Raw genomic sequence first — 27042 nt, forward strand, 5'->3', positions numbered from 1 at the left:
ACTGGCCCAGACAGGTTGGAGCAGGTCCAGGCCAGTTGAAGCAGGTGCAGGTCATTTGAATCTGGCCCAAGCAGGTTAGAACAGGTCCAGGCCGGTTGGAACAGGACTATGTCGCTTGGAACCAGACCAGACCAGTTGGAACCAGTTCATACCAGTTGGGTCCGGTCCACGCCGGTTGGAACCAGCTCAAAGCAGTTGGAAAAGGTCCAGGTGGGTTCCAACTTGCCCAGACCAGTTGGAACAGGCCCAGACTGGTTGGAACAGGTCTAGACTGGTTTGAACCGGTCCAAGTTGGTTGAAACAGGTCCAAGCTGGTTGTAACCGGTCTAGGCCAGTATGAACCAGTCTAGGCCGGTTTGTATTGGTCCAAGCCGGTTTGAACCAGTCAAGGCAGGTTTGTACCATTCTAGGCCGGTTTGAACAGTTCCAAATGGGTTGGAACTGGGCCAGACAGGCTGGAGCAGGTGCAGGTCATTTGAAACTGGCCCAAGTTTGTTACAACGGTCCAGGCTGGTTGGAACAGGTCTATGTCGCTTGGAACCAGCCTAGACCTGTTGGAATCATTTCATACCAGTTGGATCCAGCCCAAGCCAGTTGGAACCAGCACAAACCAGTTGGAAGAGGTCCAGGCGGGATCCAACTTGCCCAGACTGGTTGGAACTAGCTCAGACTGGTTGGAAGAGGTCTAGACTGGTTTGAACCAGTTCAAGCTGATTTGTGCTGGTCGAAGCCGGTTTGAACTGGTCTAGGCTGGTTTGAACCAGTCAAATTCAGTTTCAAATGACCTGCACCTGCTCCAACTGGTATGGACCTGCTCCAACCTGTCTGGGCAGTTCCAACCCAGTTAGAACTGCTCAAACTGGTGTGAGCCGTTTCAAACCAGACTAGACCTGTTCAAACCGGCCAAGACCGGTTCAAACTGGCTTGTACCAGCACAAACCGGCCTAGACCGGTTCCAAAGGGCTTGGACCTGTTTCAACTGACTTGGACCGGTTCAAACCAGCCTGTTCCAAGCAGTCTGAGCCAGTTCCAACCAGTCTGGGCCAGTTCAAACTGGTCTGGGCATGTTGGAACCCACCTGGACTTTACCCAACTAGTTTCAGCTGGTTCAAACCGGCTTGGACCAGTTCCAACCGGTCTGAACCAGTTCCAACCGGTTTGGACCTGTACCACCCGGCTTGGACCAGTTCAAACCAGCCTAGACATGTTCAAACCAGTCTGAGCCGGCAATAAAACCCTAAAACCCTTTCTGCAACCCCAAGAGTGCCAGATTTAAGGGAGGCCCCTCACCCATCAGTTTCTTTATGTACCAGAATATCCCATTCCCCTTTTGGGACGTGATTTTCTGTCTAAAATTCAAGCTCAAATAGCCTTCACACCTAAATAGGCAGAATTGAAATTACCACCAATTGTAGTAGCTCTAAAGCCAGGTGCAAGCAGAACTGCGCATGCGTCGGCGTGGGTAGACGCACACCCGTCTCGCTCTTGGAACTTTACTAATTAGAAGCCTGAAAAACAAATAACTCTGCAATCTGATAGCTGAACTAACTCATTGAAAACTGGTCTTAGGTCCAAGTCCTGGATTGGGGTGAGTTAGTGTTTAAAGCGGTGGTTTATCTATTTATTTGGGAAAGACTTGAGAAGGACTTAACAAGATGGCCAAGTCTTTGAAAAAGCTGGGTGAAATGATTCAGCGTTCGGAAGCAAATGTCCACACTGATATGCAAGACTTGAAAGGAGAGATGAGAAGAATGACTGCTACAGTAGAAAAAGTTATGAAAATAGCAGAGTATGCAAAAGAGGTAGCTGATGCAAACGTAAACAAAACAGAATCTGTGACAAAAAGGATTTCACAAATGAACGATAGCGCAGAAGGAATTTAAAATTCTCTGGTATTTCTGAAGATATTGGGAATAAGGACCTGGAAAAGGAGATGTTACAATGGCTCAAAGAACAAGGAATTGAAATTGAGCAGAATGAAATTGAGAGAGTGCACCGGGTGTTCACATCACAAGGAGGCTCTGGACTTCCCAGGGTTGTAATTATGGCACTCACAAGAGAGAAGTTAAGAGGTCAGATTTATAAATCACTCCGGCAGAAAGCAGACCTGCCGTTTAAACAGCGAAAGGTCATAGTGAGACAAGACTTTTCTCAGGAAACGCTTCAAGACAGGAAACGTATGCAGCGGTTTGCACAAGCTCTCTACAATCATAAAATCCTCTTTACCTGGGCCTACCCTGCTACACTGTTGGTTTTTAAAGACAGCAGGAAATATTCTGCTAAGAACCCTGGTGAAGCAAAAAAAAAATGCTAGCTGATTTAGGAGTTGGACTACAAGGACAGACTGAGCAAGAACTCTCATGTTCAGAAGAATTGCAGGTAGACCAACAGGGAGAGTCGAGTGAAGAATCTCAAGAATCTCCAGTGCAGAGACAAGAGAATAAAAGAAGACGGAAGTCGAGAGGGGAAGGAAACAGCAAGAAATAATATATACTAGCGACATCTAAAATGGTCTTTTGTAAATATATATATGTTGCTTTTTCTGATATAAACTTTCCAAGAGCGAAGGGAGAGGAGTGTGGTTCTCCAAGATACCATGAGACAGGGATCATGGAGATCCCTAACTGAGTCTCAGGGGGGAGTTGAATGGGCCAGAATTGAAAATATAATATATGTACACAGAGGGATTCAAAAAATAAACAGTAGCTGGGATAATGGATAGATCTTTAAAGGTTTTATCTTTAAATGTTAATGGGCTGGCCTCAAACACCAAACGCTACAGGGTACTGACATTGGCAAAGAAAACGAAAGTGGATATACTATGCCTTCAGGAGACTCATAGAGGCAAAGCAAACAATAGACCTTTGTTATGCTCTCAGCAATGGGGCCTAATAGCAGAATCGAAAGCGACAAACAAGGCTAGAGGGGTCGCTATACTATGTAATGCAAATCTTAAGCCAGAGGTTCTGAGCCAGAAAAAAGATAATGATGGTAGATTTATATTCTTAAAAATTAAAGACACAAGACTTTCTCTTATATTGACTACGAGCTAATTAAAGAATGGAATGAAATCAGTGTTAGAACAGCAAAGACTATGGGAATATGGATTTCAGACCATACTCCACTATTTGTGGAGCTGGGACTGGAAGAGGATGGAAAAAGTAGGAGATGGCGGTACAATAACCTAATAATGGCAAAAGAGATTGACAGGGAATATATTAGAAAACAAACTGGTTGGTATTTTAAAGAAAACAATGCTTCAGCCGAGATCCCGGTAGTATGGGACGCTTTCAAAGCTGTTATAAGAGGACATCGTATCCTGAAAGAGATTGCGATTAAGAAGGATTGGTACTTGGGGAGACAAGAAAAAATTAAATCTTGCAACAACAGCAACAGGTTAAATTTCTAAGGAGAAGACAGGAGCAGTTAAGAAAGTTAAAACAGGAATTGGATGAGCTGGATATAGCTGGAAGAGAGATAATATGATCCAAAATTATTTTCAGAGAACCTCAATAGGATCATATAAGAGACTGGCAAACTATTTAAAGAAAAGGAGGGATAAACAGAGGGTGAAGGCCATTAAGACCAGAAGGAAAATACTTACACAAAGCTCTAGAGAAATAAGGAAAGAATTTGCAGAATTCTATCAATCTTTATATAAAGAAGAAAATAAAAATATAAGTAGGGAAAGTTTAGGGTTTAAAATCGAAGAAACTGATAGATGAAGACTGAAGGAGGAAATTTCTCTGGAAGAAATAGAGAATGTAGTTAAATCATTTAAAAGTAAGAAATCCCCAGGATTAGATGGAATTACGGCAGACTTTTATAAAGAAACAATTGATATCCTGGGCTCAAAACTGAAAAAAAGTATTTAATAATATCTTAGAAGGGGGGAAAGCCCCACATACTTGGAAACTAGTGGAAATAGTAGTAATTGAAAAACTACAAAAGGACCCTACAGAGGTGGGGTCATACAGACCAATTAGCCTATTAAATCAAGACTATAAGATATTTACAAAGATCCTGGCAAGGCGACTGGAAAAGATACTACCTAAAATAATTAAGGAAGATCAATATGGATTTGTTAAGGGAAGATACATAGGCCATCATATAAGAAATGTGTTTTAATAAATACATTTAATAAATATATTTTGTATATTTTTTTTATTTATTTTTTTTTATTTATTTTTTATTGTTTTAATAAATACATTTATTAACAAGCAGGGTAAAAGGAAAATTGGTGGTCTTAAAATTGGATGTGTATAAGGCCTTCGACACAATTAGACATAAATTCTTATGGAATATTATGCAGGAGGTAGGATTAAGAGAGAACTCTGTCGAAGCAATCCGGGAATTGTATAGAGAAGGGAAGGCTGTGGTCAGAGTGAACGAGGGGGTTCCAGATCAATTCAATATACAAAGAGGAGTTAAAAAAGGATGTTCACTCTTACCACTACTATTTGCATTGGGTATGAAGTACTTGGCAGACAGAATACGAAACTCAGTAAGGATAAAAGGATATAAGAAAGGAAAGGAAGAAATTAAGTTAAACATGTATGCAGCTGCTATCCTATTATTATTTACAAACCCCTTAGAGGGTGTAAGAGAACTTATGATAATCCTGAAGGACTTTAAAGAGGAGTCGGGGATTAAATTTGGAGAAGTCTGAAATTTTATTTTGGGATGTAAAGAAAGAGGAGAAGAAGGAAATTGCAAAAATGACAAAGATGGATATCAATAGGAAAAAAATTGAATACTTGGGGTAAATATTATTAAAAATAGTGCTAGGATTCCAGATGTAAATTACAAAGAAGCGAGGAGAAAGATCAAGAAGGATATAAAACCATGGAATAATAAGAATTTATTTATTCTAGGTAGGGTTAGAGCAGTTAAAATGTTTTTGGTAACGAAATTATTATATTTATTTCAAGTAATCACACTACCCATTAGGAAAATATGGTTCAAAACATGGAATAAGGTATTTTAAAATTGGATTTTTGGAAGTAAAAGAGTTAGAACCCCAGACATAGTAAATTATTCATCTCAAGAAGAGATGGGATGGGGAATACTGAACTTAGAATTTTACTATGAAACGTTCCAATTGAAAAATCTAATAGATATTGGATATAAGGAAGGGATTAAATGGATAAGACTGGAGAATGAAATAAATGAAAGAATAGGAAGAGAAGGGCTATTTAACAGAGATATTAACACAGCTTTTAAGAAGACAATTGGACCAAGGAAAACTGTTAGGAATCTGGAAGAACTGGAATACAAAATGGATGCCAACATACTCAAGGTGGATGCCATTAAAATATATGCAGGAGGGTCAAAAGGAGCCTAGTTGGTGGAAGAAATTAGAAGTTCAGGGATTTTATAAATTAAAAGATATGTTTGATGAAGAGGGGTGCGGCTGAACAGAGGGTTGGCTCACTCTCCAGGTATGCTCTGATCTTGGTTACCTCCAGTTCTTCTTACAGTAATAATAACTGTTCTTCTTATCTTCTTTTACTACCCACGAGGAATTGTTGGTATCCTTGGGCTCCTTGAACCCATGGAGTTCCTTGATCATGATGAAGTTGATGTTAACCCTGATGTGCATCTTGACCTTGAGGAGACCAATGACAAAAGAAAATGTTTTTGTAAAGAATGCTAAGCAGATGTTTCAAATATATGGAGAAAATGTCACCCTTTATTATGAACACCCTAGAAAGGTAGCTGACATGTCCCTCATCCCAAGACTAATCAGGGACCCTGACATTGTCTTGGCAGGCCTACTGTATAATCAAAGTGGCCTTTTCGTGACACCTCCTTCTGAAATGAATGATACCTCCTACCGATATTTCCGGTTCTCCAGAACCACCCAGGGCTTGTGCTTTTGTTGTTATGCCTCTGGATCATGGAACGCCAAATGGAAAGATTGGTCGCATGTCCAGCACCACCAACATAAAGGTTGGCTGGGAAATTACACACAGTGCACTGCTAAGTTTTGGTTCCTTCAACACCTCTTACCAAAGCAACACCACATCCTCAGATCTGTATCCATACTTTCGCCAATATACAGTAACTTCACCGGACAGGGATCCATCTGTTCTGGCTGGCTGATCAAGGACCCCAATCTTTGGTTCTTGTATAATGGACTAGCCACTAATTACCACCCTGGTGATTATCAGTGTGTGGGAATAGGTGCCTTTACTTTCCCTGTGACTGTGGAGGCTTTTCCTCCTCTACCCTCTCTTAGAAACAGAAAAAGGAGAGAAGTCCAAGGGGAACAGTGCAGTGATGAGATTTTCCTGGCCTGGTCTGTGGGTGCTATTGGTGGAGGCTTCGTTAGCATCCTCACCATCGGCATACATCCAGGAGTTGTGGCTGAACAAAACCGTGAAGCACTATTTGCCCTAACATGCAGGTTGGAGAAAACCATCAATGCCACTACACATATCCTCCGACAGTTGCAGTCTGAGATTGAGGATTTGAACTAGATATCAGCAGCTAATAGACTTGCTCCTGACTGTCTCCTTGCCAAATCAGGAGGTTTTTGTAAAATAGTCCTGGAAGGCAAATGCAGAGTGAAGTTTCATGACCTCAACAACACTACTGAGGACGAGTTGCCAAAATTACAGGCCCTTATAAATGATAACCACTGCTGCGTCTGTCGATTCTTGAGCATATTTTAAATGGGTAACAGGTATTCCTTATAGGTTTGCAACATACGCTTCTGGTTTCTTATTGAATGGTTTTTTAAAAAATCTTAATGATTTCTTCATGAACTTTGTTCCAAAAGCTTTTTATCTCCTTACAGCCCACCATATATGGTACATTGTTCCTATCTCGGTGTTACATCTCCAGCACACATTGTTTTTTTGCTTATAGATTTTTGCCGATTCCTCGGGGTGGGGGTTAAGTACCATCGATAGATCATTTTCATTAGATTCTCCCTTATTGTATAGCATGCTGTGAACTTGATGTCAAATTTCCACAGCTAACATTATGTTGTGGCCAAAATCCTGTGCCCACTTTATCATCACGTCCTTTAGCATCTCATCCTTGAGTTTCCATTCCAAAAGTAGATCATACATCCTAGATAGGGTCTTTTTATTAGTTTGTACTAATTCCTTTTGTAATAATGACTTCTTTTCTCCAAAACCAATTTTCTTATCCTGATTAAATATATGCACTATTTGGTGATATTGAATCCAGCCGTTACAATACTGTTTAATTTCTTCATACGATTTTTAATTGGCCCTGTTCTACCTTTATTAATTGTTGGTAAGTTGCCCAATTTGTGTCCATGTTTGTCTTTTTTACCGTTATCATCTCCACTGGGGATACCCACCAGGGTATTTTGGGCTCTAATAGTCTGTGGTACTTATCCCAGACCTTGTATAATGAAATTCTGACTATATGATTTTAAAAGTCCTTATGCACTGCCACTTTGTTGTATGATAGGTAGGTGTGCCATGTAAACCTTGTATTCCAACCTTCTAAATCTAATATATCAGCCTTCTTCAAGAAGGTGGGGTTGTTTTAAATGGTTGTTAAATGTGTTACGTTGATTTAGATTTTGTATTGGTGGGCTGGAGTGTTGTTTCAGGGCTTTTGTATTGTTTATTAGTGTGCATACATTAGTCTTGTGGCTATTTTTAGTATGTTTTTATTATTTTAATTTATATTATGTTCTGATATTTTTATTATGAATTTTGTGCAGTGATTATTCTTATTATGTATTTTGTGCTTCGTATACTTGGTGTTGTGAACCACCCTGAGATTCAAAATCAATAAAATCAACAATCCAAAACAACATCAACATCAACAAGAAACACAACAACAAAAAGGTTTCCTACCGCTGTGTACGGAGGGTCGTGAGGGCAGCACCACTCCTCTTGGTCCATCCTGGTGGCGTTGATGTTCCTGGCGCTGGTCCAGACTGGATCCCGCGGAGAGCAGAAGATGGTATCTCTGCGGCACAACTCTGATGTTACGTTGTCTTGGCCTGGCGCAACTCCGGATGTTCTGTCAGGAGGAGAAAGAGGCTCCTTGAGAAACGTCCCATCCAGACAGCCCACCAGGTGTCCCAATAGCCCACCAGATGCCTCACTCACCTGGCATGCAGCTCAGGAAGTCCTGCGGATAAGGTTCCCTGTGAACGCAGTGGAGCAGCCTCCTCAAAAAGCGCTGGACCCTGCCTTTCTTCCGATGTTTATAGGCCCGCTGCATGATGTTCAGGCAGCTCCTCCCTGTCTGCCTGATCCCTTCTTCCTCGTGCTGCTGCATCTCTTCCAGCCCTGAGTGGCAAGGGAGAAAGGTTGAGCAAGGCGGAGATACACAGGAAAAGAGCCATCCATCAACAATATGAAAACAGCCGTCAGGTGTGTTTGTGTGAGAGAGAGAGCAGTGAAGTCACATGCCAATTCTCTTTGCATGTTCATCTTGTGGCACCTCTGTCTGAACATACACCTGAGAATTTGCCTTCCCCTGAAGACCTTTCTCAGCAGAAGCATCCCTCCCTGCCCTCCGTACGTCTCACTCACATGTTCCATAGGATGCCATGTCTTGATGGTGGATGAAACTGGCATCCCGGAAAGCCAGATGACCTAGAGAGAGAAAGAGGCAAGAAAAGGGACGTCATCTCGATGCAAAGCAAGTGGAGACAGAGGCAGCTCGGCAGGAGGACAGGCATGCTCTAGAGGTCTCCACCCTTGCGGAGCACTCAGAGCAAGATCTGGGCACAGATGGAGGCCTACCTAGCAGGTGGCCTGGAGACATGTCCATCCTCCCTGCCATTGTTACCAAGATGTTTCTGTCCATCCCTACCAGGGAAGGACGTTGCTTGACTTACCCAGAAGCAGAGCTGCCACCCTGGAGACTGATGGCAGCCTGTTGGCGGACGGCTTCGTACATGTCAAGGCAGCACTCCGAAGGATGTCCTTGCTGAAGGTCTTGCTCTGTGGGCAAAGACAAAGGAGAAGTGGCATCAGAGAAGCTTGAGAGCACGGCAGAAGAGCCTTGCACTCCCAGAGACATGCCTGGGCAAAGCTGCCAACAAAGCAGAGGGACCTTACCAGATGCTTGGCAGCCTGGTGGAGAGCAAAGTGGAGGCTAAATTTGTTGGAACGAGCCCACCACTTCACTTCTGGGGCTAGATGGGAAAGAGCCCTCCTTGCGGCCTGCAGCACAAGAAGAGAAGAGGGTTACAAATTGCAGTACATAGTCTCGTAAGCTCCTGAGAACAATCCCTCCCTCCTACTGTGTAAGTCCACCTCTTTGGCCCTCACCTTGGCCACCACGTCCTCGTCTTCGAGGTGAATGAGGACCACAACCAGTTCGTGAATGGCTTCCTCTTCTGTTGTTGTTATGGGAAGCCTTTGGTCTCTCACCCAGCCCCGAAGCAGCCCCAGATGTTCGATGGCTGATGCCCGGACGGAGGCTTCCTCCTGTAGGCAGAAAATATCAGAGGTTGTATTTCTCATCAGATCACCTTCCTTTCTTCTGCCCACTGGGGTGTTTTGGGGCTGCTCAGCCCCCTATCCTCCTGGGGGAGACTGGGGGCAGGGGTGACTCTCCTCCTGCATTTTCCAGGCAGGCTTCCAAGAGAAGGTGCTCCAGAGGAAGACCATCCTGAAGCCAGAACATCTCTGCTGCATGCCAGTCTAAACCCCACCATTCCTCTTCCAAAGCATTCCCCCTCCACCGGGTGTGATGTCATGTTTTCCCTAACACTCACATGGGCAGCCAGACCGCAGTAGGTTGCCGCCAGCATCTTCAGGTTTTCCTCTCCCAGCTCCCTGGAATGGTAGGCTTGGTCTACTAGCTCTATCAACTCTGGGAGGACATCGGCTTCTGCAGAAGGGAGGGAATCCAGCAGCAACAGCCGCAGAAGCGAAGGGTCCTACACAAAAGAGAGAATCTTTTCAAAGGTCTGAAAGGCCTCACGCCTTTTAGCACAGGCCCTTCAGTATTGTGCCAGCAAAAGAGTGCTGGACCATGATTAGAATCGAGATCTGTACCCCCCCCTCCCTCCCTCCCTCTGAGCATCACTTGCCATGTCAGAGTCCAGAAGCAGGGATATCCCGCTGACGCTGAGCTTCCGGACTTGCAGGTGGTCGTGTTCCAGCCAGTTGAGGAGCTGCTCCAGTGTATCTTCACAGGGATAGACCTCCAGACGGCAGCTGAGCAGCTAAAGAGGCCCAAAGAGAAAAAAACACTTCAGTGATGAGAGACTGAGGCAGGTTCTCCTTTTACCCACCATTTGCAATTCTGCACAGAGCAAACCCACTGAAGTGAATGCACCAAAGTTTGTCATGTACATCAAATCCAATGGGTCTACTCTGAGGAGCACTAAAACAGGCAACAGTCCGTAGGCTCAAAGCAGCCCAACACTTGGCAGAAACCAAGCCAGGGCCTCCTTGCTGCACCCATTTCCTCCCGCGTCAGTCCCCCTCACCTCGATGTAGATAGCTGCCGCGACTTGTGGCATTCCGGCAAACTCCTGGTCCTTGAGAGCAGCGATGATGCTTTCCACCATGGGAGGGATCCACCAGCGTCGCTTTCCGACAGCTCTGAAATGGAGAAACAGATCTTGGTAAGGAAGTCAAAGACACCGCAGGAAGCAAACGGGCACAGTCCGATCCCGTGCCTTCAGCTCCATTTGCCAGACCACTGGGGAAGGTCACCGCGTCCTTCCTCTTACCTCACCATGGCAGACAACCCCTGGCTGAAAGTCTCCCGGCAGAAAAGTTGGTCAATGATGGCCGCCTCCACTTGCTCTCCAGTGGTGCCAAGAAGGAGGTGCAGAACTTCCTTAGCCCCTCTGCAACAAAAGCAAGGCCAGTTTTACCAGGAGGGTCATTGCCACACACTCAAATTCCTTCCCCATCCCTCCTCCCTAGCAGCCGCCTGAAGGAGAGCCTCCCTTGCAAAACCAAGCTGGACAGGAAACCCCCCGAGGCTGAAGGGGAAAGGACTCCATTGGTCCCTTTGCAACACACTACTCACCCAAGGAATTCCTGGTCGTAATGGAAGTTCATAACCATCCCCAGGAGAGCGATGAGCAGCTGTGGGAAGTTCTGGCGCACAGCTGCCTTGTAGTCCTCCATCCTGAGGATGGCGTGCAACAGGCTGGTGAGATGTTGCTGGAAGAGAGAGGGGTGCAAGTCACTTTATCTGCTTTCCTGCAGAATACAGGAATCCCTAGATATTACCCAGGGAAGAAGGAAGCCAGAAAGCAGGTGGTCCTTACCACTTCGGTGGCAGATTCCGCCAAGGGGCTTTCGTAAAGCTGCTTGGCCGTAAGATGGATCAGTTGTTCTGGGTCGGCCGATGCTAACACCTCCTTCCACACTCTCTCGCAGTCTCTGTGAATGCAAAAACAAGAGCAATGGTCAGCTTCAAGTCTTCTGCTTGCTGCCATGCTCCAGAGAGAGGAAATGGCAGCAAGGGCTTTCTGAGCAAGCCCTGCAGCTTGCCAACCTCCCCCTTAGCCCAGTAGAACCTGGAGGGCTCCATACCCGAAAGGAAACTGGAGGAGATATTCCACCACTGTCGCCAGGTGGTGGTGCGACAAGATGGACAAAGCGAAGACGGCCATGCTTCTGCCTTGCACTGTAGGCCCCTGGCTGATCTTATAGAAGGCCTTCAGCAGCACCTTCACCTGTCAGAGAAAAGGAGAGGGTTGCTTGGGGAGTACAAGGAAGCGGGGCTGTCTGCAGGCGGATCCCTCCATCCCTCATTGAAAGAGGGACCCTTGACCTGTGCCACCACAGCCATCTTCATTCCAAGGTACCACTCAAGGTCCTTGGGAGTATTGGACCCAGGCAGCTCCAGGGCACCAGTTCTCCTATCCATTGTGGGCCAAGAGAAGAAGCTTGCCAGTCTACTCCCAGAAGGAGGAGGATTCCCCATCCCTGAATCCATGTTTCTCAGGACCCTTGGCTGCGGTTCTTGTCCTGACATTGCCAGGCCCCTCTCAACTAACATGTGTCCTGGCCACCCAATGGCATGAGGTTGCCTCCCCTACACCAAAGCAGAGAATCTTCTTCTCTCCTACCTTTGCAGATGCCTTACCTCCACTTTTGTGCCGCCAAACTGCTTGATGAATTCTTGCAGTAAGTGGGAGATATCCAGTGGGTTGAAGCTGCTCTCGACAACCAGGTCTCTGGCCAGGAAGCACATGGCCTCCAAGAGCTGCTCCGCAGGGAGAAAGGCGCCAAAGACCTGAAGCAAGAGAGGAAGGTCAGAGATGCCCACAGGGCAGAGCTGGGGAGCAGAAAGCCCAGGTGCTGCCTGTGCGGAACCCAGAACATGTGGCTTGAGAGACAGCGACTTACCCTGGCAAGAGAGTAACAATTATTCACGAACAATTCAGGAACTGGTCCTCCGGTGGATCTGAGGACCTTCTCAGCTCTGGTGATAAGTGTTTGGTTCCATGATGTTCGTGGCAGCATCTCTGCAAAGAAAAGCCAAAGGGTTAGTTTGGGTCTTGCTCACCCCCACCCCATGCTGGGATACATTCTTCTAGACTTACCTTCGTTGCACCGCAGGATGGGCAGAAGATGGCAGAGAGCCTCTGCTGCCCGCTGCCTGCTCTCCGGGTCCGGATCCAATGCACAAAGGCAGGAAATCGCCACCAGTTGGCCAAAGGAGGATGCAGGAACCGCTACCGATGGCTGAGAAGAAACCCAGAGAAGAGAAGCAACCCATCACCATTTTTCCTATAACATTTTTATTAAATCTTCCAAACATTCCAAAACATTTAGCATCCTCTACAGAAAAAAATCCAGTTCTTTTTGACTTCCCACCCCTCTTTTCCTAATGTTTGCTTTTTTCTTCTTTTCTCAGCCGTTTTACTCACTATGGCCCAGCTCTGTTCTCCAAATTGAGTATGTGCTGGGATGCCTGATGGTCCCTTGGGCACCTAGAAGCGGCAGCCTGAAGGCCTTGACAGCCCTGCATGGTTGCAATGCTTCCCTTCAGTAAAGCCACTTCTGAGCTGGAGAGGAGGTGGGGTTGTGGGCTTCATGCCCTCCCCCTACGTACTCGGGGGCTGGCTTGCAGCCCCCGCAAGAGCAGGGAATCCTCGGGCGCGTCACCTCCCTTGCCAGCCAATCGGCTGGCCTGGGAGGTGTGGCCAGCGCTATTTAGGGCCGGTGCGCCTGAGGATTTCCCTTTTTCTCCCAGCGCCCCAGCAGCTCCGGTTTTCCCACCCTCCCACCCTTTAGGTTTGGCTCTTTGACATTGCTATGGACTTCAGTTGGTCGCCGTCAAGGGGCCTGGTAGGAATTTTTCCCACTTGGCAAATTGGCACCAGCCATTTGGTTTTTTGCCTACCTCGTGGCAAATCGTCACAACTCCCTTGGCATTGGCGGTTAGGCATTGGTAAGGGTATTGATATGCAGATGAAAGGGGGGAAGGAAGCGCCATCACCTTCCCCCAAATTGAAGGGTAGTCCGGTAAAGGATTCCGTGGGGCGTTGCCCTGTCCGAAGCCTATGGAGGTGAGGGCCTAAGGCACGACCTCGAGGGGTGACCCCGGGGGAGCTCCTAGTTGATGTACATCAGCAGGACTCCCCCTACTGGTGGTTAATCTTTGCCGGTCTTCTAGCAATCAGCTGAAGCCGGTTAGTCGATAGGACCAATGCCTAAGCCAATACCGCTCAATTCCTGTAATCAATAAAGTTGTGGCCTAATTTTGCCCATTAACCTAAAATACTGGTGTCCTGTGTCTTTATTTCTGTGGGGGAGATGGGAACTCGCCACGCAACTCACATATTCCTGGATCTTCTTCAGGAGGGCGGAAAGATCTTGGAGCGCCTTCCTTCGGATCTTCCCATTCTTCATGGTTGCGACGACATCCGTAAATCTGTTCTTCAGCCGGTCCTTGCTGATGCTTTCAGGAGGAAGATCAGCCGCATCCGGAGAAGCTGTGGTTGGGATGCTGAGGGGAGAGAGGAGTAGCACTTTTGTCAAAAGGGTTTATTGCCTCCCATCCTTCAAAGACCCCAAGCACCACCACCGGGTTCTTTTTTAAAAGCAATTGATTATGGGGGAGGGGATTAGCACAGGATTACCTTGGAGGAAGATCCTCCCCATCTTCCAGGCTGATTTCCGATATTTGATCTTCATCAAAATCAATTCCCTGTCCATGAGAAAAGAGAAACAGGAACGTCAGAATGTGAAGAATGGATCAGACCCATTCATGTTTTTGTGTTGATCAGGAAAGCACAGACGAGGTAGGTTGGGAAACAAACTGAAAATCTCTGGCCTCCATTTCCTTAGAGACCTTATTCATCCTTCTATTCATTCAAGCCTTCGGGTAAGAGTTTGGGTGTAATCCTTGACACCTCCCTTTCCATGGAGGCACAGGTTACAACAGCCAAGGCGACATTTTTCCACCTTCACCTCATCAAGCAGTTGGTCCCTTACCTTTCCCGCCCCAACCTGGCCACAGTGATCCATGCGATGGTCACCTCCAGGCTTGACTACTGTAATTCGCTCTACGTGGGGCTGCCCTTGAAGCTGTCCCAGAAACTCCAGCGGGTGCAGAATGCTGCAGCGAGGCTCCTCACGGGGTCTCTGCCATGGGAGCATATTCACCCAGTGCTTTTCCAGCTGCACTGGCTCTCGGTGGAGTACAGGGTCAGATTTAAGGTGCTGGTTTTGACCTTTAAAGCCCTTCATGGCCTAGGACCCTCGTACCTACGGGACCGCCTCTTCTGGTATGCCCCACAGAGGACCTTAAGGTCCATATATAGCAACACCCTAGAGGTCCCAGGCCCTAAGGAAGTTAGATTAGCCTCAACCAGAGCCAGGGCCTTCTCAACACTGGCTCCGGCCTGGTGGAATGCTCTATCTCATGAGACCAGGGCCCTGCAGGATCTGATTTCTTTCCGCAGGGCCAAAAAGACAGAGTTGTTCCACCTGACCTTTGGCTTAGAATCAGTTTGATTCCCTCTTCTTAGAGCTCTCCTCCAAGTCCCCAGATACTTCTTGACTTCTTAGAGCTCTCCTCCAAGTCCCCAGATTTTGTCTCAAATGCATGGATTAGATTGGAAACGGGGATTGTTATGTAGTGAAGTTTCACCCTGGGCCAGCAGGGGGATACTGTAGATAGTTTTCACTCAGGTCTGTAGATAGTTTTCACTCAGGTCCACGTCAGTTATTTTAGGCGGGAAACTCTGGGTTGTTGTTGCTACAATGTTGACAGCCGGCTGCCTATAAAAGCAGGCCAGCTGAGCTGTTTGCTAGTCAGTTCTATTCCAGCTTACAAAATAAAGAGCTGCTTTGGAGAAATCGCTGTGTCGTCTGCTATGTCAACCCACAACTTAACACTGGCGACGAGGATGGGATCGATGGACATCAGAGCACAGCCAGATGCGGCCAGCCTCTGAACTGAGCTGAATCACTGAGCTGAATCACAGAGCGAAATCACTGAGTGAAATCACTGGACAGAACCAATTCAGAGCTGACTGTTCTGGCTAGTGCACGGTGTTCCATCCATCGCCCTTCACTCCGGCATCAGAATCATGGCTTCACTTGTGCCTCTACCACCGTTTGCACCAGCCTCTGAATCATGGAACTCCTACCTCGCTTGGTTCATCTGCTACGTCCAAGCCAACGAGCTGACACAAGTATCACAGGAGCGTAAGCGGGGCCTATTCCTCAGCCTCTGTGGGCCTGAGGTGTTCGAGACGGCCCGAGCATTGGTTGCGCCTGAAGCAGTCCAGGCAACACCGTGGGACACGATCCAAGAGAAGCTCCGCAACCACTACGCACCAAAGCCGTCCAAGATTGCTGCCCGCCATGCGTTCTACCACCAGAACCAGGCAGAGGGGGAGTCAATCAACAACTACACCACCGCCCTGCGGCAGGCTGCAATGCACTGTGAGTTCCAAGACTTAGACGATGCCCTGATGGATCGAATCGTCTGCGGGGTCCGGGACATCCATCTGCAACGGCGTCTCCTCGCCAAGCCAGACCTCACGCTACAGAAAGCCATTGAGGAGGCTGTGGCCTCAGAAGCTGCTGAACGCTCCACCCAGGAGATCTGCAAGTCCAGCAGCCGCGTCTTGCTAGGAAGCCAGTTCCGGTGCATCATGAAGAGGCCAGCAGTGATGAGGCATCCTCCAGTGAAGACGATGACATGCACCAGACAAAGCAGGAGCCCAGGAAGTTCCAACAGAAGTCCAAGGGCCAACCGGAATGTGCCGGCTGCGGAGGCAACCCTTCCCGTGCCAAGTGTCGATTCAGAGACGCCATCTGTTGGAAGTGTTCCAGAAGGGGCCACATCGCTAAGGTCTGCCGATCGGCTCCGTCTGACACCCCCCTTCACTGACTCGCAAGTCCAAGTCTTCACTCCAGTCTGCCAAGGAAAGCTGTTTCGCTCTCACCAACTGCCGCTGCCCGTCTGGAACCACGATTGGCCAAAACGACTCGCCTACACGACGCAAGCTGAACGTCATGGTGCTCACTGAAGGAGCTCCATGTGACATGGAGATCGACACCGGGTCTGCCCTGTCCATCGTGTCTTGGAGCACCATCAAAAGACTGGTACCCAGAGTGTCCAAAAGGCAACTCAACTCTCACCGCGTACACCTGAGAGACTACCAGGGAAACAACATCCCCGTGGTAGGCGTTGGCCGGTTCTGGGTCGCCTTCAAGGATTTTTCGGGCCTGCTCCGGTTGGTGGTGGTCGAAGGTCAGCGGCCAAGCCTCCTAGGGCTAGACTGGTTTGATGCCCTCGGCCTGGAAGTCACCGGCATCAACTGCATCTCTAACACAGAGACTGAGGGTCTGGTCAAAGACTTTGCCAAGGTTTTTGACGGCACCTTGGGGCAATATACAGGTACGCCGATCTCCTTTAGCCTTGATCCACAAGTCGCCCCCATCAAGCTAAAGCCACGCCGGGTTCCCTTTGCTCTCAAGGCTAAGGGGAACGAACAACTGGACAAACTGATCGCCCAAGGAGTTTTGGAGCTGGTTGACCACGCCAAGTGGGAAACCCCCATCGTCACGCCTGTCAAGCCAGATGGGTCGGTGAGAATCTGCGCTGACTACAAGTGCACGATCAACAAGGCACTTCAGCAGCACGCTTATCCGGTTCCTGTTGTCCAACACCTGCTGCATTCCCTGGGTGAGGGTAAGGTCTTCACTAAGCTGGACCTTGCCCAAGCCTATCAACAACTGTCCGTCGATGATGCCACTGCTGAAGCCCAGACGATCGTCACCCACCGAGGGGCATTCCGTTGCCGCCGGTTGCAGTTCGGGGTGAGTGTGGCTCCTGGCATTTTCCAAAGCCTTATGGAGCGTCTCCTGCAAGGGCTTCCGGGAGTGGTACCATATTTTGATGACGTCTTGGTGTCTGCAGACTCACACCAGCAGCTGTTCGAGCGCCTCCGTGCCGTGCTGACCAGGTTCCAAGAGGCCAGGCTCAAGGTAAAGAGGGAAAAGTGCCAGATCGCCGTTCCACAGGTAGAGTTCCTGGGCTATCTTATCGACGCCTCTGGCCTTCACCCGACCACATCCAAGATCCGCGCTATCCAGCAGGCCCCCATCCCAAAGAACAAGACCGAGTTTCAGGCGTTCCTGGGGCTGCTGAACTTTTATAACATGTTCCTGCCCCACAAAACCACAGTGGCTGAGCCTCTTCACCGACTCCTTAGCACAAAGATGCCTTGGGCCTGGGGTCATCGGGAGACGGCGGCCTTCAATGCGGTCAAGGCTCTCCTTTCATCGGACAGTGTGCTGGTACAGTACAGTGAATCCAGGCCGCTGGTCCTTGCCTGCGACGCCTCACCTTTTGGCATTGGCGCTGTCCTTAGTCACTGTTTTCCAGACGGAAGAGAAGCACCGCTCGCCTACTTTTCCAGGACGCTATCTCCGACGGAACAGAATTACAGCCAGCTCGACAAGGAGGCACTGGCACTTGTGGCTGGAGTGAAGAGGTTCCATGAATACCTCTATGGCAGGACTTTTGACCTCATCACTGACCACAAGCCACTCCTGGGCCTCCTCACCGGTGATCGTCCAACTCCACCGGTCCTCTCGCCACGCATGCTGCGATGGACAGTTTTCCTGGCTGCCTACCACTACCGGCTCATCCATCGCCCCGGGAAATCGATGGGCCATGCCGACGCCCTCAGCTGTTGCCCTCTTCCAGCATTTGTGGAAGACCCGGCTCCAGCTTCATCGCTCCTCCTGATTGAGGATCTTCCGGCAGTGCCTGTATCGGCTGCCACTGTGGCCTCCGCGTCTGCCCAGGATTGCACCATCAGCCGGGTGTTCAACTGGGTGTGGAGGGGGTGGCCACAAGGGCCTTTTGCATCAGAGTTCCAGCCCTTCGCAACCAGACAACATGAACTCTCGGCTCATCGCGGCTGTCTGCTGTGGGGAGACCGCGTTGTAATTCCCCAGGGACTCCGTCAGAGCGTCCTGGAGGCTCTGCACGTTGGCCACCCGGGAATTGTCAAAATGAAGGCGTTGGCTCGGTGTTACGTCTGGTGGCCTAATATGGACGATGCCATCACTGCCTGGGTGTCCGCCTGTCATGCGTGCCAAGAGTCGAGGCCTGCACCACCGGCAAGTAAGGGACACACCTGGGAGACGCCAAAGACACCCTGGTCGAGGGTGCACATCGATCTGGCTGGCCCCTTTCACGGCCGGACCTTTATGGTAGTGGTGGACGCCTATTCCAAATGGCTGGAGGTGGCCCTGATGCCCTCCACCACTACCGAGGCCGTCATCCGGGTGCTGCGAGGCCTGTTTGCAATGCATGGGTGTCCTGATGTCCTTGTCTCCGACAACGGACTGCAGTTCACGTCAGGCACGTTTGAGTGGTATCTTTTGGGACTGGGCATCCGCCATGCCCTAACGGCACCCTTTCATCCATCCAGCAATGGGCAAGCGGAGAGAATGGTGCGCTCGGCAAAAGAGGCACTGGCGTGCCTGGACCGGGGAGACTGGCACGAGCGGGTCGCCAAATACTTGTTCGTGCAACACATCACCCCTCATGCGGCCACAGGGCGGAGTCCTGCTGAACTGCTTATGGGCCGCCGCCTCAGGTCACCGCTCGACCGGCTGCACCCGGACTTTGCTGTGGCCGAACCCCCAGGCTGCGCCAACGCGCCACGGTCATTTGTCCCAGGAAACCAGGTCTTTGCCCGGAACTATGTGGGGGACATTCCTTGGGTGCCAGCCACAGTAGTGGGAGTCACTGGACCTCGCTCGTACCAGGTGGCACTCGAAGACGGACGCTTGTGGCGATGGCACATAGACCAGCTTAGGCGCAGGGTTGGGGACTTGGACACTACCGTGGTGCCCCCAACTGCGCTTGCGGCTCCAGAAGAGACACTTACAGATGGCGAGGCCCCACCTACACCTCCCTCGCAAACTGCCAGCGTGGAGCCGAACCAAGCCACTTCAGAGGGTCTGCCAGACTTACCACAGACTCAGACCACTCCACTTGCGAAGGCTCCACCCACAGCAGCGGATCCAGGGGATTTGGTTCCAACGCCACCTAGGGTCGCACCACAGCCTCAGCAACAACTGTGTGGCCCTCCGGACTTGGCTACCAGTCCCCGGCGGTCTGGCAGAGTTTCCAAGCACCCAACTTATTTAAAGGACTATGTCGTTGGACATGTATCACTGTTGGTCTAAGTATGGGAAATGTAACCGATATGCTTTTGTGCCTAATTGAACCATTATGCGTAGTGCTGTATATAAGGAAACCATTACGATTGTAACTAATGCCTTATCTCGGTGGGGAGGGGTGTTATGTAGTGAAGTTTCACCCTGGGCCAGCAGGGGGATACTGTATATAGTTTTCACTCAGGTCTGTAGATAGTTTTCACTCAGGTCCACGTCAGTTATTTTAGGCGGGAAACTCTGGGTTGTTGTTGCTACAATGTTGACAGGCGGCTGCCTATAAAAGCAGGCCGGCTGAGCTGTTTGCTAGTCAGTTCTATTCCAGCTTACAAAATAAAGAGCTGCTTTGGAGAAATCGCTGTGTCGTCTGCTATGTCAACCCACAACTTAACAGGGATGATGAGAGTGGAGGCTAGCATCTGCCTAACATCAATCTACAAATGGCTGACATTGAATCTGCTCCTCCGAGGGATAGCCCCTTTGATCCTCTTTGACCAATTCCACTCGGGCTGGCAGACTGCAGTCCTGAACACCCTCCGGAAACTGGATTTTGCCCATCAAGCCCTTCTAAGTCTGGGATTGGGCCAGGCAAATGCTACGGTCAGGCAAAGAATATTAGACACCGAGAGACAGCAGGACTGTGCTAGGTGCCCCGACTATAGAATTGGAGAAATCGAGAGAGATATAGCCGCACCGGCAGCATATCTCTTCTTTCTTGTATCTAGGAATGCAAGAAGGGCCTTTACACTCGCCAGAAGCGCGGCTCTTCCCTCGCCGGTCCTGGATGGAGCCTTTAGAAGGGTCCCGTATGCTCAGAGACTTTGTCCCTGTCCATTGGGAGAGATAGGAAGCCCAGAACACTTGTTCTTTAGATGTCCCTTTTATGAAGAGGCATGTAGTAAGATCATGGATCCCCTACTGGTGAGGCTCGCCGACCTTCCGCAAAAGCAAAAATTTGACCTTTTGCTGTTAGGCAAAGAGCAGAAGATGACCTGGATGGTCGCCAGATTTTGTGTACAGATCTGTAGGCGCAGACCATCGCCCAACTCAAAATAGTCCGGCATCCCGAGACCAGGGAAAAGAGTCGGCGGAAGAAGATTGGAGGAAATTTAAAGATTATTTGCAGATATATTGCAAAATTAATGAATGTTAGAATGCTGTTGGACAGAAATTAAGTGGTTACCAGCTGTAAAGTAAAAGTGGAGTAATATTAAAATAAGTTATAAATAAGTTAAAATAAGGATTTGCTGAATTAAGATTTGAACTGGAATACAAAAGGGGGAAGTGAGAGGAGGTTCGAGAAACAAGGTAATAGAAATAAGTTTTGGAAACTATATCTGTTTTGTTTTGTTTTGTTTTGTTTCTTTCTTTCTTTCTTTTTTTTTTTGATTGTGTACTTTTGTATTTTTGTATTTTTGTTTTTTGTACCAAATTGGAAAATCTAATAAATATCTATTAAAAAAACAAAAAACAAAAATAGTCCGGCATGAAAAGCCCTGACTCTGAGTCAACTCCCTGGGATAGTTTATTGTTGTACATTTGTAGTGAAGTTAAGGATTTCAAACTTTGGTCAAGAAAGGAGCAGAGTATGGTGGGTAATCAAAAAGCCACAAGAGTTATGGGAAAGAGGTCTGTTGCTTTAACCCTGCAGACCGACAGTCTCCAAATGTGTAAATTGTTATCTTAGGAAGGAAGTTCTCTAGTTTGATTTGGGGGCTTGACACCTGGGGCTCCAGCTATTCACACCCACCTAGTGTTGTTATCAGTCTTTTAATTACCTGGGAATAAAGATCCTAAGAATGGCTGAGAAAGAGCGCTCTGCAACCTGCGATTCGCCTAGCTATTAGTGTACCACCTTGCTGGCAGCCATCTCGTGTCTCTTTGTAATGGAGATTCCTGCTGCCTTTGTAATGCGGATCTACTGAAGGACTTTGAAACTATCCTATCTCTGTCTTTGTTCTTAGAAGTGAGTATCTTAGTTAGCAATACTAAACAATGTCTTTATTTTATCTGCCTGCAAGATACAAAAGATGTGCCTGCTTTTTAAGCATGTTAACTTTGTGTTTTTTTAAATAATTTTTTTAAAAAGAAACTTTCTTTTGTCTTATGTGCCAATCTGAGGGAAAATCTAAGTCCAACGCCTGACTACCGTATTTTTTGCACCATAGGGCGCACCGGACCATAGGGCGCACCTAGTTTTGGGAGGCGGAAAACAACAAAAAAATTATTCTGAACCCCAGAAGCCAGAACAGCAAGAGGGATCTGGCTTCTGGGATACCGTGCGGCTGTTCTGGCTTCTGGGATAACCACGCCAAGCCTCTTCAGAGCAGCGGGATGAAGGCTCCCCCTGCCCAAAGAGGCTGCGCAGGGCTAAGGCAGAAGCCAGGACAGGCACATCTCTGAAGGGGCGCTGCGCCTTCACAGGAGAGGCGTTGCGCAGAGAGGCGTTGCGCAGCGCCCTTCAGCGAAGTTGGAGAAAGAACAGAAGGAGACCCTTCTGCTTCCAGGACAGGTGCGTCGCTCAAGGGGTGCTGCGCAGCGCCTTCTCTCTCTCTCAGGAGAGGCGCTGCGCAGAGAGGGAGAAGGCGCAGCGCCCTTCAGCGAAGCTGGAGAAAGAACAGAAGGAGACCCTTCTGTTCCTCCTTGGGCTTCGCTGGACAGGCGCGTTGCTGCGAAGCGGGAGGAGGAACAGAAGGAGTCCCTTCTGTTCCTCCTCCGGCTTCCAGGACAGGTGCGTCGCTCAAGGGGTGCTGCGCAGCGCCTTCTCTCTCTCTCAGGAGAGGCGCTGCGCAGAGAGGGGGAAGGCGCAGCGCCCTTCAGCGAAGCTGGAGAAAGAACAGAAGGAGACCCTTCTGTTACTCCTTGGGTTTTGCTGGACAGGCACGTTGCTGCGAAGCGGGAGGAGGAACAGAAGGAGTCCCTTCTGTTCCTCCTCCGGCTTCCAGGACAGGTGCGTCGCTCAAGGGGTGCTGCGCAGCGCCTTCTCTCTCTCTCAGGAGAGGCGCTGCGCAGAGAGGGAGAAGGCGCAGCGCCCCTTTAGCAAAGCTGGAGCCTCCGGCTTCCAGGTCAGGCACGCCGCTGCGAAGCCAAGGAGCCTACATTCGCTCCATAGGACGCACACACATTTCCCCTTCATTTTTGGAGGGGAAAAAGTGCTTCCTATAGAGCGAAAAATACGGTACTTGGTTACGCTATACCTGATGAATTTCTGCCTGCAAGTTTGCGGAAGCAGCTTGCAGAGTGGGGCAACTGGTAACAAAGGAGCATAGTCTTCTCCCTTGGACTCTGCCTCCTGGTGCCCTGAGACGGAGTGGTGGCAGCATTGCCATTTCTGTTGCGTTTTCTTTTGTCAAAAAGCAAATGGCTGCCGGCCTCCGTTCCAGAAACCTGACCCAGCTGGAGGGTAAGGGCAGGTGAGGGAGGGGCGAGCGGCCAGAGCCCCTTTACTACAACAAATTATTTCTCAATTTATTGTTGTACATTGTTTCAATTGTCTGTTTTAACCATATTTGCACAGCAGTTTCTAATGTTTTGAGTGTCCTCTGTTTCAGAGGCTTCTACTCTGCAGCCTCTTACAGTTGTTTTAACTGCGTGTCTTTGCTTGTTTTTTTAGTTCTTATCTGTTTTAATTATCAGTTTTTATCCATCCTTTATCCGTGTTTAATCTTGTATTTTATTCAGATGTTTTATCCTATGCCTGTTTCTTTGTCCTCATTTGCTCTAACAATTATCGGTTTAAAAAATAATAATTCTAACTGCTACTTTATTTATATGCTCTTTCTTTTTTTTATCCTGGTCTGTGACCATAATAAAGTTCATACAGGTAGGTTCCAGAGTTAAGTCCCCTGGCCATGGCAACCTACACTTACCTCCAGGAGTCTTCGGGACGCCATCCTCTCCTGTAGTGACGGAAAGAAGGTCACTACTGGCCACCTCCTCCAACCTCGAGATGCTGAGGAACCTCAAACGGTCACAAGCTCCGTTGCTAGGCAATGGCAGTTGAGAAGATGGAATTCCCAGCCTCAGTGCCAAGGCGCTAGGAGAGGCCGTGTGGCCTAGTGGTTAGAACAATGTTAATGCCATGCAACGCTAGGGTGATATATATATATATATTCTTTGAAATGTACAGTTTAATACTTTTTCTATTATTTGCATCCTGCAGACTCTTGTTGTCTCCTAAAGAAGCTGACAGGATTGCTCCCCTGTACTTACTTATGTGTTTACCGTGTACATTTATGAACGTTTATTTTATATTTGGGGCCTTTGAATTCTTAACTCTGAACTCTGGATTAATAACATTTTAGGAATCTTCCAGAACGGCTAATTCTACTCCCGGGAAGGACTCAGTGACCCCGGTCTATTTTAGGAGAGAGGGTGGTATGGGGTTGGGGGCAGATGAGATGGAGCTGCTTGGCAATTCCCATGACCCACCTCCTTTCAGTTACTAGTTTCTTGGGGTTGGGGCTAAATCCATGATGGGTCAGAGAAAAATGAGCGGTGGCAGGAACCAGTCAAAGCAAGGCAGATCTTAATATTACTGTTGTGACAGAGTTTCTCACCTTACATGTTGCATGGAGGTGAGGAGCCAAGACAAGTGTGTGTAACAATTTTTAAAGACTTGAGAAACTGCCAATAATTATAATAATAATAATTTATTTTTAATACCCCCCCCCCCAATCTGGCTGGGTTTCCCTTAGCCCAGAGGTTTTGGACTTTTTTGAGTCCATGGCTCACTTGACCAACTACATTCTTTCTGTGAGGCTCAGGAGCCCAGCTATGTCACCCCTTGCCAGCAGAGCTGGCAGCCTCTCGTCCTTTTTCTGACTCCTTCCTTTGTGGAGTGTTCCTTCTTCTCCTTTCCCCTCTCCTTCGGAGTCCTCTGGACAGCCACAGCTGCCGCCCCTTCCCTAAAGAGAGGTGCCTCCTCATGCTGCCCCACAGGGGCCTGGGAAGTACCCCCTAGCCAGCTCCAGAGCCACCGTTCGCCTGGGGAGCTTGTAGCCAACAAACAGCTGTGCAAACCTTTGGGAGGCAGAGATGCAAGAAGGAATGGGGAGAGAAAGAGGGACAGAGGCCAGTGTTGCTTGCGGCACCCTTGACCATCATTTAAGGCACCAAAGGGTGCCACAGCACCCTGGTTGAAAACCACTGCCCACCCAACCAGCATCATACATGCATCACAGAAAGAGGCAGCCTTGTCTCCTGGTCCCACAGAGGAAGATGTTCGACCATGGATCTTACAATTTTTTGGTGGACCTGAAAATCCTATTCAGGAAGCAACCAGTGGGAAGGAAATGCTCCTCCCAGGCCTTGGAAGAAACACATTCTGCTCAAGGCCCAAGTGACTGTTTCAGTACAAATAAAGTGACAGTTGCAGGTGAACCAGGAAACTGAGAAGTGGTATACAAAACTAAATATGCAGGAGGGTGTCAAGGTAAAGGGACCCCTGATCATGAGGTCCAGTCGTGGCCGACTCTGGGGTTGCGGCGCTCATCTTGCTTTACTGGCCGAGGGAGCCGGCGTACAGCTTCCAGGTCATGTGGCCAGCAGGACTAAGCCGCTTCTGGCAAACCAGAGCAGCGCACGGAAACGCCGTTTACTTGCACTTTGACATGCTTTCGAACTGCTAGGTTGGCAGGAGCAGGGACTGAGCAACAGGAGCTCACGCCGTCGCGGGGATTCGAACCGCCGACCTTCTGATCGGCAAGTCCTAGGCTCTGTGGTTTAACCCACAGCGCCACCTGCGTTCCGCAGGAGGTGTAGATAGTCTTTAAGAAAGGATGCTCTTCAAAGGCTGGGGGGGGGGGTGTAACAAAAATTGGAAGTATTGCAGACCCTTTTTCTGACCTGAGAAGTCAATTGTCTCTTATTTAATCAGCTGAATAAACCAAGTCTGACCCCCTTTCCTTGGGGGCCAGGAGTGAATCTGGAACATGTATCCCAGGGAAGAGCAGCGTAGATTTTGGCAACAGGTTGTAGGCGCCATTGCTCTTCCCCCAGCGCAGCAGCACTCTTCCTTTCCCAACGGGATTCCCCCCTCTTCTTCACAGTAGGGTGTGCTCCTCCCTGCACACCCTCCAAATTCGCCTTCCAATAGACAGCCTTGGATTCAAGCGTTGGTTTCCAGCAGGACTGTGAAGTGCTGAAGGGGGACAATTTGCAAAAGTCTGGCACCATTTTTGAGTGAATCAGATTTTTACTGAAATTGTCGCGGGTTAGGGATTTTTTTTCAAAAAAATGTTTTTCTGCAGGTTAAGGCCTTGAGGGATGATTGTTTGACCTATGATATACAGTGATGCCTCGCAAGACGAAAAGAATCCGTTCCGCGAGTCTCTTCGTCTTGCGGTCTTTTCGTCTTGCGAAGCAAGCCCATTAGCGGCTTAGCGGATTAGCGCTATTCGCGGCTTAGCGGATCAGCTGATAAGTGGCTTAGTGGATCAGCTGATAAGCGGCTTAGCGGATCAGCTGATAAGCGGCTTGGCGGATCAGCTGATAAGCGGCTTAGCGCTTAGGAAAGGGGGGGGAGGGGAAAAAACCCGCAGGAACTCGCAATACATTTTCGTCTTGCGAAGCAAGCCCATAGGAAATTCGTTTTGCGAAGCGCCTCCAAAACGGAAAACGCTTTCGTCTAGCGGGTTTTCCGTCTTGTGAGGCATTCGTCTTGCGGGGCACCACTGTAAACCTTTCTCTTTCCACAGCCAAACCTTTCAGGGGACAATTTGCAACAGTTTGGAACCATTTTCGAGTGAATCGGATAACGTCAGAGAACTGGCCAAGACTGGTTGGAAGTAGCTCAGACTGGTTGCAACAGGTCTAGGCTGGTTTGAACCGGTCCATGCTGATTTGTGCTGGTCCAAACTGGTTTGAACTAGTCTAGGCCGCTTTGAACTGGTCTAGTCCTTTATTCCAACGCTTTGCAACATATATACATACTTAAAATATTGGGGCAACTGACAAAACTGTGATGGAAAGAGCATTTAGACCAGGGATGGGAGATCTCCAAGACTCCAATTTCTATCATATACCTGTCCTTGCAGGTTGGGGTGGACAGGAATTGGGAGTCTGCCAACATATGTAAAGAACAGGTTCCCCACCTCTGATTTAGATCTGCACCCTCATAAGCCAAACTGTCAATGCCAACAAGCTCTGAATGCATGACATGAGCAATGGGAAGCCCTTCATCATAAACTGGTGGAGTTTAGCAACAGACCTCATTATTCTGCAAAATGCAGAAAGACTTTTTACTCTGCCCAATTTTGCCATGCAGAAGATGGCTGGGGAAACTGGCTATCTGGCCATGAGGGCACTCGACTGATCTTGAGACGATACCCGTTGCTAAAATGCTAATCTGCAATTTAATTTCGAAAACTTTTTAAAAACAAAAACAAAAACAACAAGAGCCAGA

The 27042-nt window shown here is 48.6% G+C and overlaps 2 protein-coding genes across 5 annotated transcripts; both read right to left on the bottom strand.

The window, feature by feature from the left end:
- Positions 1 to 5420: 5420 nt before the first annotated feature.
- LOC307223307 (uncharacterized protein) lies at positions 5421 to 9854 on the bottom strand. The gene is made up of 8 exons (XM_079989255.1): positions 9725 to 9854; positions 9276 to 9434; positions 9063 to 9167; positions 8840 to 8945; positions 8532 to 8594; positions 8103 to 8285; positions 7845 to 8013; positions 5421 to 5608 (listed from the first exon to the last, which is right to left on the bottom strand). The coding sequence occupies exons 1-7, from the start codon at positions 9758 to 9760 to the stop codon at positions 7979 to 7981; spliced, it is 687 nt and encodes a 228-aa protein (XP_079845381.1). The 5' UTR covers positions 9761 to 9854; the 3' UTR covers positions 5421 to 5608; positions 7845 to 7978.
- A 134-nt stretch (positions 9855 to 9988) lies between these two features.
- On the bottom strand, positions 9989 to 23609 carry LOC307223306 (uncharacterized protein; the record flags this gene model as incomplete). 4 transcript variants are annotated; one of them, XM_079989252.1, is made up of 11 exons in its annotated part: positions 23507 to 23609; positions 14066 to 14133; positions 13764 to 13932; positions 12327 to 12665; positions 12064 to 12213; positions 11508 to 11650; positions 11240 to 11354; positions 10996 to 11132; positions 10691 to 10810; positions 10445 to 10559; positions 9989 to 10177 (listed from the first exon to the last, which is right to left on the bottom strand). In XM_079989252.1, exons 4-11 carry the CDS (start codon positions 12441 to 12443, stop codon positions 9989 to 9991), a joined length of 1086 nt encoding a protein of 361 aa, XP_079845378.1. In that variant the 5' UTR covers positions 12444 to 12665; positions 13764 to 13932; positions 14066 to 14133; positions 23507 to 23609. The 4 variants fall into 4 exon arrangements, with proteins under 4 accessions (XP_079845378.1, XP_079845379.1, XP_079845377.1 ...); XM_079989253.1 differs by lacking the exon at positions 23507 to 23609 and adding an exon at positions 14421 to 14900; XM_079989251.1 differs by lacking the exon at positions 23507 to 23609 and having other exon boundaries at positions 14066 to 14324.
- Between the last annotated feature and the right edge of the window lie 3433 nt (positions 23610 to 27042).

The sequence above is a fragment of the Podarcis cretensis genome (assembly GCF_951804945.1).
Source record: "Podarcis cretensis genome assembly, chromosome: 8".
Taxonomy (NCBI): domain Eukaryota; kingdom Metazoa; phylum Chordata; class Lepidosauria; order Squamata; family Lacertidae; genus Podarcis; species Podarcis cretensis.